Consider the following 13967-nt stretch of genomic DNA (forward strand, 5'->3'; position numbering starts at 1 on the left):
AGTTCACGGCCTAAGGTGGTAACAAGCCTCGATTCAGTTTCATGGAGTAGTCGCTGGTTCGACATGAAGTCATTCCAGCGATACCCCATGATCCTGCAAAGGCACTTGCTATCAAAGGCATCGACACACCTCTCCAAGTCACTATTCAGTGTCCATGTCTCACAGTCATACAGTAAGAGAGGCAGAACAAGTGACTTATTGATTTGATTTTTTGTCCGCCTGTATAGATATCAACAACACCACATACTCGAATTGAGCGAGTCCACAACACTGTGAGCCAGGCCAATCCATCGAGAGACTTCCTGGTGAGACCCACCATTGTTATACACTATGCTCCCAAGGTATGTGAAGCTTTTGGTGAATGACATCCTCACCACATGCATGGACAGAATGAACTGTGTCATCCAGTAAGCGTCCAAATGACTGGACTTTGGTTTTGGCCCAGGAGACCTTCAGTTCCAGAGGCTTTGCCTCCTCATGCAGCACTTTGAGAGCCATCACCAGGACCTCCAGTGATTTCGAGAGGAGTATAGCATCAAAAACAAAAACAAGATATAGCAAAAACAAGATCATTAACCTTGATATCGTCAACAAATGCTCCACAACAACTTTGATCAGCAACTCTGCCTAATAACCAGTCCATGCAAGTGTTGAAAAGTGATGGAGTAAGGATGCACCCCTGCCTCACTCACAAATTAATTAAGAAGTTGGAAACTTCTCCCCTAAACTTCACAGCACTCTCAGTCTCAGAGTAAAGGCCAGTCATCAGATCAATAATCCTTGCAGAAATCCCACAGATCTGCAGAATATCCCAGAGTGCCTCACAATGCACTGAGTCAAAAGCCTTCTTGAGATCAACATAGGCTGCGAGCAACCCGTCAAAACTCATGTCGGTGTTTGATGAGGACTTGAAGTGCTTCACCTGCTGGTTGTGAACCTAGACTGGTCAGGTCTCTGAAACTTTAGCAGATGATATCGAATTCGCATCAGCAGCAGATGAGCAAGCACTTTGTCCGGCACACTGAGCAGTGTAATAACACAGTAATTGTTGCAGTCCTGTCAGTCTTCTTTCCTTTTCCAGAAGGGACAACCAGCCATCTTTTCCAATCAAGAGGAATGGCACAAGACTGTCACACAGCAGACAGCACTGCATGCAACCCATGGATCATGGCTTCACCCCCAGCTTTCAACATCTTTGCATTGATTCATTTTATTTTTTTTACGTTTCAGCCTATAGCACCAACAGGCTTTCTTGGTGGGGCCTGATGGTCGGCCGAAGCCCATTATGGCACAGCCAGAGGGAGCTGTCCTCTTGGGGCCTCTGCCCAAAGTACTCGTTCCAATGAGCCCGGTACCCATCCGCATCCGATACTATCTGCCCATCAGCCATTCGGATAGTACTTATCTGAAATGGATTTTGAAAATGGATTTTGAGTGGAGCTTCTTCAGAGCTCAAAAGGCAAGTCTAAGGTCATTTGAATTTAGACAACTCTCAACATCCTTAGAGAGATCTCTGATGTACCTCTCCTAATCCCTCCTTAGAAGGGTTATGGTTCTTTGTGACAGAGTCCTGTAATGCTCCGAGTCTCCAGTCAGCCTGGCAGCATGACTCTCCTCTATATTCTCCAGTGTTTCCCTCGAGGCAACGCCACCCCTAGACCTTGGGCGCTCTCAAATGCACTCCTTGGCAGCTCTGAGTTCACGTTTAACCCTTTCCTTGCTAAGCGCTTGCAACGAGACAATCCCCCCAGGCGCACTCAGGCACCCCAGCGGGGAAAGGGGATCTCTTTTAACCACTGTATCTCAAAACCTATTCATCACAGCTACAAAACAAAAACACCATTGGAAAGAGGAGGCCAAGATCTTTAAGATTCGGTTATGTAAGCCTCTCCTGTGAACATACAGACACGTTCAGGGGGTGTTTTTTGCTGTGAGTGTGACTGGTGCTCGCAGCGAGCTTTTAGCACCACCAGCAAGTGATGCTAGTGCTCACTTTTTTAACCTCTGTATCTCAAAAACTATTCATCACAGCTACAAAACAGGCTCCTAAAAAAGTACCAAGCACTTCAAACCAATTTGAGACTGCCACTGCATACTCGTGAGCACACACCTGGTCCCTCAGTTTCTCAAAAGGGAACCCTGGGGGGTTGCCTCTTTAGAATATTTTGGACCTGATGCGTATCCTCAGGTTTGCAATAAGTCTGTGGTCGGTAGTAAAAAACTCAACACTCTGGAAAACCCTACAGTTCTGTAGGATCCTCCAATGATTACTAACAAGGATGTGATTGATCTCCTTTGCCAGCATTGCTATACCAAGTCCAGCTTCGGGGCTCACGTCTCTTGAACCAGGAACCAGCAATTCTCAGCTTTCTGGACTTGACAAAGTTCAGGAGTGATCCATTTACATTTCTGGTGCCAGGGCCATGGGAACCAACACATAACTCGTAGCCATCTCTTTAGAAGCCAGAAACTGCATTCAAGTTGCCCAATACAATAAGTGTGTTGTGTGGCAAGCTTGGTGTAGAATATTTCTTTCTTATGTCCGAACATCTTGGAAGGGGCATACACTGCAATAAGAGATATGAAGCCCAAGGTGTGCTTTAACCTTACCAGCATCATATGCTCATCAACTAGAGTAACTCAACAACAGAGAACTGCAGTTGGCTAGAAATGGCTATGTCTACTCCCTTGCAATGACCACCATCGCTCTGGCCTGAATAGTAGTAGGTATAACCCCCACTACTGATCTCTCCATTGCCAGGTCTCTTCGTCTCAGAGAGCTCTACTTTTTCCACTCTCAGTCTCCTGAGCTCAGCTGACAGATAGGGTAGTTGCTGATCATCCGAGAGGGTCTGAACGTTCCAGGCACCCACACGGAAAGCCCGCCGGAGATTAACCCCAGGCCTGGCTCGACAAGCTCGTGTCTTGTCTGCACCACCCTGGCGGTCTCCAAGAGATGGGGGTGGGTGTGTTCAGGGCAGGGGAGCTCTCCTGTCCCGACCACACTTCTCAAAAGTACTGGATGCCATATATTTATATTGGAAGGTTCACTTTTATTATGAGTACTAACTAGATAAAGACTTAAGGCCGAATCCCACACAACACAAATGCCCCCGATCGTCCCCCGATTGAGCATGACTTGCAAAAAAATTCAAATTTTGCGGCATTCGAGTTAACATTCCCGGCGCATTCTGGGTATTCTGGGACGCTCGGGTGGCTACTGGGGCATTCAGCAGAGTTGGCCGATGTATCGGCAAAATTTTGTGCAAGCACTAAATTTTTCCCGAATGTCGGGGGCATTCGGGGAAGAAAAACGTAAAATTTTATTTGTGCGACATTCAACCAACGTTTGGGTTATTATCGGACAATGATCGTGTGATTCAGGCAATGATCGGCCATTTTGGACTCACTCGAATGTAGCCAGAATCACACGTTGTTGCCCGATCATTGCCAAATAGTAGGTTGATATTTCGGTATGCTACTCAATCCCTGTACGGCTATAGCCCAATAACAGCCTGAATCACTCGACAAACACTCGACTTTTGGTTGAATGCTCCCCAACAAACGCCCGAAATATCGTCCGCCGAGACGAACTACAGTACTGTCTCCAGGATTGCGAGATTCAAGTTTGCAATTCACTGAGTTTGCAATAGGGACCCAAAAAATTTGCTTTTTATTGAAAACTGAAATTGCAATATGACCCGAAAGGAAAAGGCTGCTAAAACCGGATTTTTTCACACCTTGTTGTGGTCCTTGACTCCCATTCTTGCTCTTACCCACCCCCTGGGCCTTTCCATTGCCCGCAGGAAGCATGGTGCGTGGGATCCGGGCAGCCAGGCGTATATGTGTGCGAGCAGCCCCGGCCATGTGCTGGGCTTGAGCAGCTGGTGGGCAGCTGATGATGGTGATGGTGATGATGAGTGTCGGCGGTGTGGCCTTTGCATCAGCGCCACCCAAACGGTATTTTCATTGGGGCCCGCATGTGTGTGGCTGTGTTTATTGTGGGCCCAGGCTCCTCAATTTGCTAATTCTTATTTTCCACATGTTGCACAGGACTTCTTTTTTTTCTTCCATCTCTTCTTTTTCAAAAAGAAGAGATGGAAGAAAAGAAAGGGATCCCGTGCAAACATGTGGAAAACAGGAATTAGCAAATTGAGAAGCCCAAACCCATAATAATCACAGCCACACACACGCGGGCCCCGATAAAAATACCGTTCAGGTGGCGCCGATGCAAAGGCCACACCGCCGACACTCATCATCACCATCACCATTATCAGCCGCCCGTCAGCTATTCAGGCCCAGCATGCGGCCAGGCTGACTGCACACATGAACTTGGCGACCCGGATGGGTGGCCAAGCACAAGATGTCGACAGTTTTCAATTTTCCCCATAAGAATAATAGTTCAAAGTTTGCGATTTCAACGTTTGCGACCCACAACGTCGACCTATTTATCACAAACTTGGAGACAGTACTGTATCTGCCTTCTTCGGGCGATAGTTGGCCGATGATTGCCTGAGTTACTTGAACATCGTCAGACAATTGCCCGAGTCACACGATTTTGGGATGGAGACCCATTTCCAGAATAGGACGAATAACAGATAAACATCCCCCGGTCTACTCGAATGCCAGCCGTGCGCACCCAGATCGTCACAAGAATTAAGTCGAATGCGGTACAATCTGCTTGAATGATGGCCTCACAGGTTTCTGGCACAAGCTTGGAGATTGTGTTGGGCGTGACTCTAAAATTATGGGCCATACTTTTGTAGGCCTCGCCTGTGGCCAGGAAATGAAGCATAATTGCAAGTCGCAGGCCAGGCTCCAGTGGCTTCCACCAGTTTGAGTCCTGCTTGATGATACGGGGGGCGATGCATTCAAGGATCTCATTGAAGAGTGGTTCGTCCATGCCCAGGTAGTTTTTGTAGGTTTGCACATCTGTTGCCTGCAGCTTCTGGAGGAGTTGGTGGTAGTGGCCATAGGTGGGTCTCTCAGGTAACCAGTCCCTCATGAACCACCTGCGTCATCTCATTGTTCGCTTCTTCTTCTTCTTGGTCTTCTTCAATAGCAGGGTGGCGAAAAGTTGTATTTTCAGGTTGTAGATGTTAAGCATGTTCAAGTGTAGTTGCTCGGTGTAGTACTCGTCGCTACAGATACAGAGACGGGACCACACGAGCGTAAGCCCAGGCCCTGTAAAACTACAACTAGGTAAATACACACACACACACACACACACACACACACACACACACACACACACAAACATAACTATATGTATGTCAAGTGTATGAATTTTTTACCTGTGTTAGAACTTGGTATATCCATGGGCACATTAACCCTTTTTGGTGCCGCTCAGATGCAGTTCTCATGACTTCATGAGGCACTGGAGGCAAAGGGAGAGGGCTGGTGTCAATCTGGGGCCCTGCCTCTTGGTTTCCTTCAACAGGGCTACTGGATTGCTGGAAAGGAGTAAATATAAACAATCACTTAGCTGATAAAAATAAACTACAAAAATACTTGTCGATCCTTGTAGACACACATATGCAACCCTTTCCTAGAAAACACATCAGTCTTAAAAATTTCTTATTTCAGTAATTCCTCTCATATTGAAAACCTTTTTTTTTTTTAAGTTCTACATTAGTGTAATTTATGATTTATATGATGTTTTATGTAGTTATTTAAATTTACTAGTAACTGATAAGAATTCATTAACACTAAAGCCTTGGTCACATGCTTTCTGAATTACCAGTCTCACTGATCACCAATTATGATATTTATAACCTTTATATTTGATCATCTTTTGAGCAAATCATTTTTTAAACATTGCACTTAAAATAATTTTATTGTACAATTTCATGTGGGACAATGTATTCTATCAATATATATGTAGTTATGAATAGCTAATTTTTAGATTACAATAATTAAAAAAAAATATATATGTAAAGGAATGTATACTGAACAAAATCCATCCCTTTTTATAGCATCACATATCTAAAGGAAGTAAACTGAAATGCAAATGATCATAATCTATGTATGATAGACAAAATCTACTATAATGTTTTTTTGGGTAAAATTTAGAAAATAACAAAATTTTATGTATAAATTTCTATTATCATGGAGCTCTGACAAATCTTACAATGACATTACAATTTTATGTTGAGAAGTGGGATTTAAAGTATTTGACTTATGGAAATTTCAGGATAATAAAAAGTGTGAGGTTGACTGTGTTATTAGCAAGGTAAAGTTTAGCTGCATGTGGTGTCTGTGTTCATCTTTGTCTCTCGGCCCTTGAGCCTGCGGTGCTTGAAAACTTGTCACCCCGGGACACAGGGTAATTATGATATCTGCACTACCACAGGTTACCTTCCCCAGAAATATTATTTATTTATTTATTTTTTATCGGCCCCAATGGGAAAATGAACAACTGAGTGAACTGGGCACACTGATTGTCCAGACTGTGGTTGGACCAGGGCCCAAAGATTTGTAGCTAAGCTCTCTAACCTCTACATCAAACATTAACATTTTCATTATAGACTTTATGAATTTTATTGTGGTTTCTTGTATGTATTATTAAGAATACTGAAGAATAAGATTAAGCAACCATAGATGAAGCAAATGTTGAACAAATATGAGTAAAAACTTAGATTTATAGTGTGTGTGTATGCATTTACCTAGTGTGTGTGTGTGTGTACAGTGGGGCCCCATAAATAGCATTCTTCTACTAGCTATTTAAAGTCTACCATTTGGCAAAAAACAGTCCCGAGTTTCATAACTAGCACCCAAAGCTGCGGAACTAGTGAAAATATTCCCATTGGCTGGGAGAACTAAATGCGGGGCCTTCCACTGTATCCAGTACAGTAGGCACTCCTATTACGTGACTATATGGGTGCCATACGAGCTTGTGTAGTAAGTATTCACGTACTAGCAATACATGTTCTTATGGGGAAAATGGTATATGGGTGGCACTGCCCTGACTGACTGACCTTTTCTATACTGGTGTCTCCCTCACTGAGTGCCACACAGCTATACCCTTGCAGCAGGACACCAAGAGGGCTCACATAAATATTTTCACCTGTACTACATTTAATGTAAACAGGACATAATGTTGTACGAAATCTTAAAATGATTTGGCAATGAGGTACTGAGGGTGTGTGGTGCCGCTGAGGGTGGTGTCAATTGTAAAGCAAGGAAGCTATGAGGTGCGCCATGTGTTTTCCACTGTGTTGTAGTGCGGTACCATTTTTTTCTTTCCCAATGCGGTACGCAGTGTGCGGTACTGCAGTAGCAGTAGTCAAAAAATGGAAAATTGGCCAGCACCACAGATGGGTCCGGGGTTGAAATGGCCGGCACCGCGCAGGTTAAAGAAGACTCGCAGTGTAGTAGTTTAGTCTGTCTATTTAGTATCTAATTTTGAACAATAACTGAAAAGTCAAAATGATTGAATCACTGATTCTGATGACTGATACTGATTGACTGATTGAGTCCGATTCACTGTAAAAAAAACATTCTGTGAGCATGCTGCGCTGCAAATGTTGTATTCGATAGTTTTCAAAGTATCACAAGAAAGTAATGCAGGATGTTTTAGTGCGGTATTTTCAGAAATTTTGCGGTAGTGCGGTACTTTTTTTGTGATGCGGTACTACCGCACTAAGTACCGCACTTTCCCACCTCTGGTTTTACAGTTAGATTAGACTGAGGCAGCGGGCGGCGGCGGTGCTGCAGATGGGATCGGCCATTAAGGGGGTCATTCCGCTGCGAGTGCCCCTGGAAGACCTCGTAAAAAAGCGGTAATTACTCGAGATATCAACAGCCTTCACTCTCTTTCTATCTCGTTCTCGTGACTGACTGGAGTGTTGGCATGGTGTGGTGATGGTGAGGCAACATGGGCGACACCACAAAGAAAAGTAGAGGTGCACCGTGCATTCTACAGTGCCCTTCCACGTGTTATTGTGTTTATTCTACATTTTCATCACTTATTTCTGTTTTCGTGTCTTGTTTCGTTTTGTTTGACTGAATGAAATGTTGGCATGGGTGTGGAATTTGATACCTCCTTCATTCCTGCCTTCACCTTGTGAACTACAGGTTCAACTCGCACACTTTGAGTTTATGGGTTATATTTTCAGGTCCTCACGTAGTAGGTATCATGTGTTGTGTGAAAATGCGTAGTGGGCGTGCCTGCTGTACCTAAACCTAAGAGCCATAGACAAAGACCTGCGTTCAGGTGACCCGTTAAGCACACAAAGTGGCTCAACTTTGTGCAGCAAGGGTAACAAGTTGCTTCAAGATGGTGGCATTAGCCAAACATCTCTCTTATTTTCTTCTTTTGACTTATATCACTTTGTATTGCTTTGTAGGGCCTCCTCCTCATGATCCTCTTATCTACTTCTTCATAAATATTGCTTTTCAGTTGTGATACTCTACTACCTGAGGGGTCATTGCACGTGGGACTACCTAACTTACTAACATGGAACATACGCCCAGGGGTGCATCACTTTACTCACTCAGCGTTTCCACACTTGATGGTCCCCCCCTGAGCAGGCCCCCATGCAGCTACCATGTCTATCCTAAGCCCCTTCCGGCAGGATCAATCAACTTGCCCCATCCGTGAGTTAAGTGGATGTTCCCTTGGTCTTCTCTACTATGGGTTGTTTCATATATGGAGTATGGAGTATGCATCTCACATGTGGGGGGCTCCACTCACACAGCTCTCTTGGACAGAGTGGAGTCTAAGGCTCTTTGTCTCATCAGCTCTCCTCCTCTTACTGATAGTCTTCTACCTCATAAATTCCGCCGCCATGTTGCCTCTCTATCTTCTATCGATATTTTCATGCTAACTGCTCTTCTGAACTTGCTAACTGCATGCCTCCCCCCTTCCCGCGGCCCCACTGCACACGACTTTCTACTCTTGCTCATCCCCTATACTATCCAAACCCCTTATGCAAGAGTTAACCAGCATCTTCATTCCTTCATCCCTTACACTGGTAAACTCTGGAACAGCCTTCCTTCGTCTGTATTTCCTCCTGCCTATGACTTGTCCTCTTTCAAGAAGAGTGTATCAAGACACCTCTCCACCCGAAATTGACCTCTCTTTTGGCCACTCTACTATTTTCTGTTGTTGGGAGCGGCAAGTAGCGGTCTTTTTTTTATACACTGTTTTTGTTGCCCCTGAGCCGGCTCTCTTGTTGTTAAAAAAAAAGAAATACAGAAACAACCCCATAAGCAGGATCGATGTCCTGGAAGTGTACCATATGCCCAAATAGCCAAAGTTGGCATTCACAAACTAAGTTGGTAATGATCCTCGATTTAATTTCATCAAATAATTGCTGGTTCAACACAAAGTCATCCCAGCGATACCCCATGATCCTGCGAAAGCACTTGGTAGCACAGGCATTGACACACCTAAGTCATTGCTCAGTGTCCATGTCTCACAACAATACAGTAAGATGGGAGCAGAAGCAACAAAGATGTTAATCTTTGTCCACTGTATAGATATTGACAATGACATATGCTGGTGCTGAGCAAGTCCATAATACCAAGGGCCAGGTCAATCCATCAAGTGACTTGCTGGTACTACCCACCATTGTTATACACTACACTACCAAGGCATGTGAAACTTTTGGTGACCTCTACCTTCTCACCCTATGTATAAATGGACTGAACTGTGTCATCTAGGAAGCCTTAAAAAGACTAGACCTTGGTTTTGGTCAAGGAGAAATTTAGTCCCACAGGCTTTGCCTCCTCATGGAGCACTTTAAGCGTCAACACCAGGACCTCCAACAATTCTGGAAGAAGTACAGAATCATCAGCAAAAACAAGGTCAGTGACCTTGATATTGCCAAAAGATGTTCTGCAACGGGTCTGATCAGAAACTTTGCCTAATAAGTACCCAGTCCATGCAAGAGTTGAAAAGTGATGAAGCAAGGATGCACTCCTGCCTGAATCAGCAGGGAAGAGGCCAGAAACACCTCCCCCACAGTTCATAGTACTCTCACTCCCAGAGTAAAGGCCAGTCGTAATGTCAATAATTTTTGCAGGAGCCCCTGTTGAAACTTGTGTTGGCATTCCACATGGATGCGAAGTGCTAGAGAATCTAGTCAATTGTTGACTAGTTGGGCATGAACCCAGATTGCTCAGGCCTCTGAAAATTTAGCAGATGAAATAAAATTCTCATCAGCAGCAGATGAGTGAGCACTTTGCCCAGCACACAAAGCAGTGTAATAGCACGGTAACTATTGCAGTCCTGTTGGTCCCCTTTCCCTTTCCAGATAGGGACAACCAACCCCCTTTTCCAATCAGGAGGAATGGCACTGGACTACCACATGGCAAGCACCATTGTATGAAACCTATGGATCATGGCTTCCCCCCGGGCTTTCAGTATCTCTGAACTGATATTACAGATCCCAGCTGTCTTTCAAACCTCAACTTCCTCACAGCCTATCTCGCCTCCGCCAGAGAGGGTGGAGTTTCATCTATTGGTGGATCAGCAGTCGCCATCTGCAACCCAGCTTGATAGAACTGTCTGCTTGGGGGCTCTGCTGTGTACAGCTGCCCAAAGTACTTGGCCCAACAAACCCAGTACCCATCTGAATCTGATACTATCTGTTGATCAACCATTCAGATAGTACTCGTCTGAGATATGGATTTGGAAAGGAGCTTCTTCAGAGCTCGTAACACAGGTCTAAAGTTGTTTGCATTCAGACACCCCTTGACACCCTCAGCAAGACCTCTGACATACTTCTCCTTATCCCTCCTCAGAAGGGTTCTGGTCTTTTGTGACAAAGTCCCTTATTGCTCTGAGTTTCCAGCCAGCCTAGTAGCATGATTCTCAGCTATACTCTCCAGTGTTCCCTTGAGGCAACTCCACTCCTAGACCTTGGACACTCTCCAGTGCACTCCTTGGCAGCTTTGAGAGTTTTACATTTAAAGGTATCCCACAATTCTCCAGGGTCCTCCAGAGTACCAAGTACCCCGAACCAATTTAAGACTGCCACTGTATACTCCCTCAGTTTCTCAAGATGGAACCCCAGAGGATTACATCTTGAGATGTTCTTGGATCTGCTGTGTATTCTCAGTTTTGCAACAAGTCTGTGGTCAGTAGCAAAAAACTCAGCACTCTGGAAAGCCATACAGTTCTGGAGGATCCTCTGAGTACTAATAAGGATGTGATCAATCTCATTTGCAACATTGCCAGCATTGCTGTAACAAGTTGCATCTCTGGACCAAGAGACAGAAATCCTTACGGCGGAATTTTCAGTGAAGCTCTTCCCTCTTCGTCGAAGCGTCGCTTAGAGAGTGTGTTTCCGTGAAGAGATATTTTCAAACCCTAGTTTCTCTTCCCCCTTCGTAACAATCTTTCCGTGTAGTGTTGGTACTACTGCAAATCAAATAAACGTTGAAAACCGAAACATTAATGCATTTTAGGTACATTTCTATAATGGAAAATATTGTGTGGCAAGTACTTATGTAAGCAGTGCTTGATACAGTGACATACACTATATATAGCAGAAAATTTACATTGATGGGTTTAATTGGTTGGTATCTGTGGCTATGTTTGCTTCGCTCTGATATCGTCCCGTTACCTGTGGGCGGAGCTTAGGAGACCTCGTTAGAATAAACTGCTTTTATTTTCTTTATTTTCCTCCTGTTCCATGAGATCTCTTTTTCCCTTCGTTATTTCTCCCTTATAAATATATTTTTAACTAGCTTTAGAGCTCCTATCAGTGGGTGGAAAATGGTATCATCTATATTGCTGAGCTTTGCTAAGCTCCACCCACAGGTGACGTCACGAGTTTGGAGATTGGCTGTGGGAAGCCCAGCACGGAGTACCACATAGCACCACATATTCATACAGACTTGTGAAACATTCGCCCGGTGGCCGAAGCCTACCTGTCAGTCCGTCACTTTTAAATTTGTCCCAGCAATCTTCATGCTTATGGTTTGAAGTGCCCGCCCTACAAATGCTTAAAAAGGAGAACTGTTGTGAATAGTTGAGTCTGAAGGGCGGGGCATGCTGGCTTGGAGGTGCGTTCCAGTGTTGGCTTAAATTATCATGGGAACCGTGAAGTCTTGAATAAACAGAAAAAAATAATGTTTCTCGCATTGTATGACTTTTTATATAAGGCCTAGAAAATTTAAATTGTTCTTATACCCAATTAATAATACAGCAACATGGAAAAATGTTGTAATAAAGCATTAAATGTGCGAAGATATTAGCGAAGAGCGGGCCTTCACCTCCTCTTCGTCAAGAGAGGAAATTAGTTCATTTCTTTCCCGCTCGCCGCTTCGCGCGCTGCATCAAAGACACTCCTCGTCACTGAGCATACCATTTGGTCCACGAAGCCTCGTTTCCTCGCGGGAAGGGGGAAGAGAATCACTGAGAATACGGCCGATAGCCTTCTGGACTTTTTTTTTTTTTTTTTTTTTTTTTTTTTTACAATGGAGACAGCTCAAGGGCACACAAAAAAGGAAACAATAAAAAAAAAATTAAAAAAAGCCCGCTACTCGCTGCTCCTAAAAAAGAATCAAAAGAGGTGGCCGAAAGAGAGGTCAGACTTACTAAATTGAGAAAAGAACTTTCTATATCACTACACATTGCTCATAGCTAGCTCACTCTGTGCCAGTAGCTGCATTAAAGTCAATTAAAAAATAAGTGTTCCACGGGGGGAGAGCACTGGTCGACTATAGAGTTGAGCTTGGCATCGAACATCTATTTCCTCTCAAGTTCATATATCTCAGTAGGGGCGTTCACTGAAACAAGAGATATAAAGCTCAAGGTATGCTTCAACTTCACTACCATCATATGCTTATCAACTGGAGTATCCCCAACAACAGAGGACTGCAGTCATCTAGAAATGGCTAGAGCAACCCCTTTGAGAAAGGCACCCTCACTCTGGCCTGACCAGTAGTAGGTATAAGCCCCACTACTGATCTCTACAGTGCCAGGTCTCCTCGACTCAGAGAGCTTCACTATATCCACTCTCAACCTCCTGGGTTTAGCTGACAGATGGGGTAGTCGCTGATTCTCTAAGAGGCTCAAAATGATCCAGGAACCCACACAGAAAGCCCGCCAGAGGTTAACCCCAGGCCTGGCTCGTCAAGTTTGTGTCTTGTCTGCACCACCCTGGCAGTCCCCAAGAAATAAGGGTGGGTGTGGTTGGTGGTGCAATGATGCTCTCCTACATCCCCCCAAACCTATCAGAATACTGAATGCCATAAAGATATCTTAAAATTTACTCTTCTACACCCCTATCTATCACTGGAATGGCTTTGTGTTGAACCAGCAACTCTTCTGTGAGACTGAATCGAGACCTGTTGCCAGCGTAGTATGTGAATGCCAACTCCAACAACATGGGCATGTGGCGCACCTCCTGGATGTCGATCCTGTTCACAGGGTTGTTTCTGTATGAGACAACCCTGAGTGGAAGAGACCAAGGGATGGCAGCTCCTGTAAATACAAGGCAGCTCCTGTAATACAAGGCAACTCCTGTAATACAAGGCAGCTCCTGTAATACAAGGCAGCTCCTGTAAATACAAGGCAGCTCCTGTAATACATGGCAGCTCCTGTAAATACAAGGCAGCTCCTGTAATACAAGGCAGCTCCTGTAATACAAGGCAGCTCCTGTAATATAAGGCAGCTCCTGTAATACAAGGCAGCTCCTGTAAATACAAGGCAGCTCCTGTAATACAAGGCAGCTCTTGTAAATACAAGGCAGCTCCTGTTGGGTAAGCAGACACACTCTCAACTTCTTGATTCAATTCATAGCATTTAATGGCCTTTCCTTATTAGTAGTTGAATTTATATAGAAATTTATTTTTTAATTTAGAGCATGGAAAAAAAAAAAAAAGCCAACTTTCCAAAGGTACCAGTCTGCTTTTACTTTTTACTATATATAGTTTGCCCTAAAACTAGCAGTTTCAGAATTGGCAAATTTTTTTCTCTTAATAGGCTATTGTTGGACACAGGGCCCCACTGT

General features: G+C 44.3%; 1 protein-coding gene across 1 annotated transcript in view; it reads right to left on the reverse strand.

Annotated features, from left to right (window-relative positions):
- Positions 1–5359: 5359 nt before the first annotated feature.
- Positions 5360–13967, reverse strand: part of LOC127009429 (constitutive coactivator of PPAR-gamma-like protein 1) — a 68762-nt gene continuing 60154 nt past the window's right edge. The window contains exon 8 of the mRNA XM_050882524.1: positions 5360–5453. Within this exon, the coding sequence (XP_050738481.1) occupies positions 5360–5453 (94 nt within the window). The remainder of the gene's footprint in view (positions 5454–13967) is intronic.

This window comes from Eriocheir sinensis, chromosome 40 (genome assembly GCF_024679095.1).
Source record: "Eriocheir sinensis breed Jianghai 21 chromosome 40, ASM2467909v1, whole genome shotgun sequence".
Classification (NCBI taxonomy): domain Eukaryota; kingdom Metazoa; phylum Arthropoda; class Malacostraca; order Decapoda; family Varunidae; genus Eriocheir; species Eriocheir sinensis.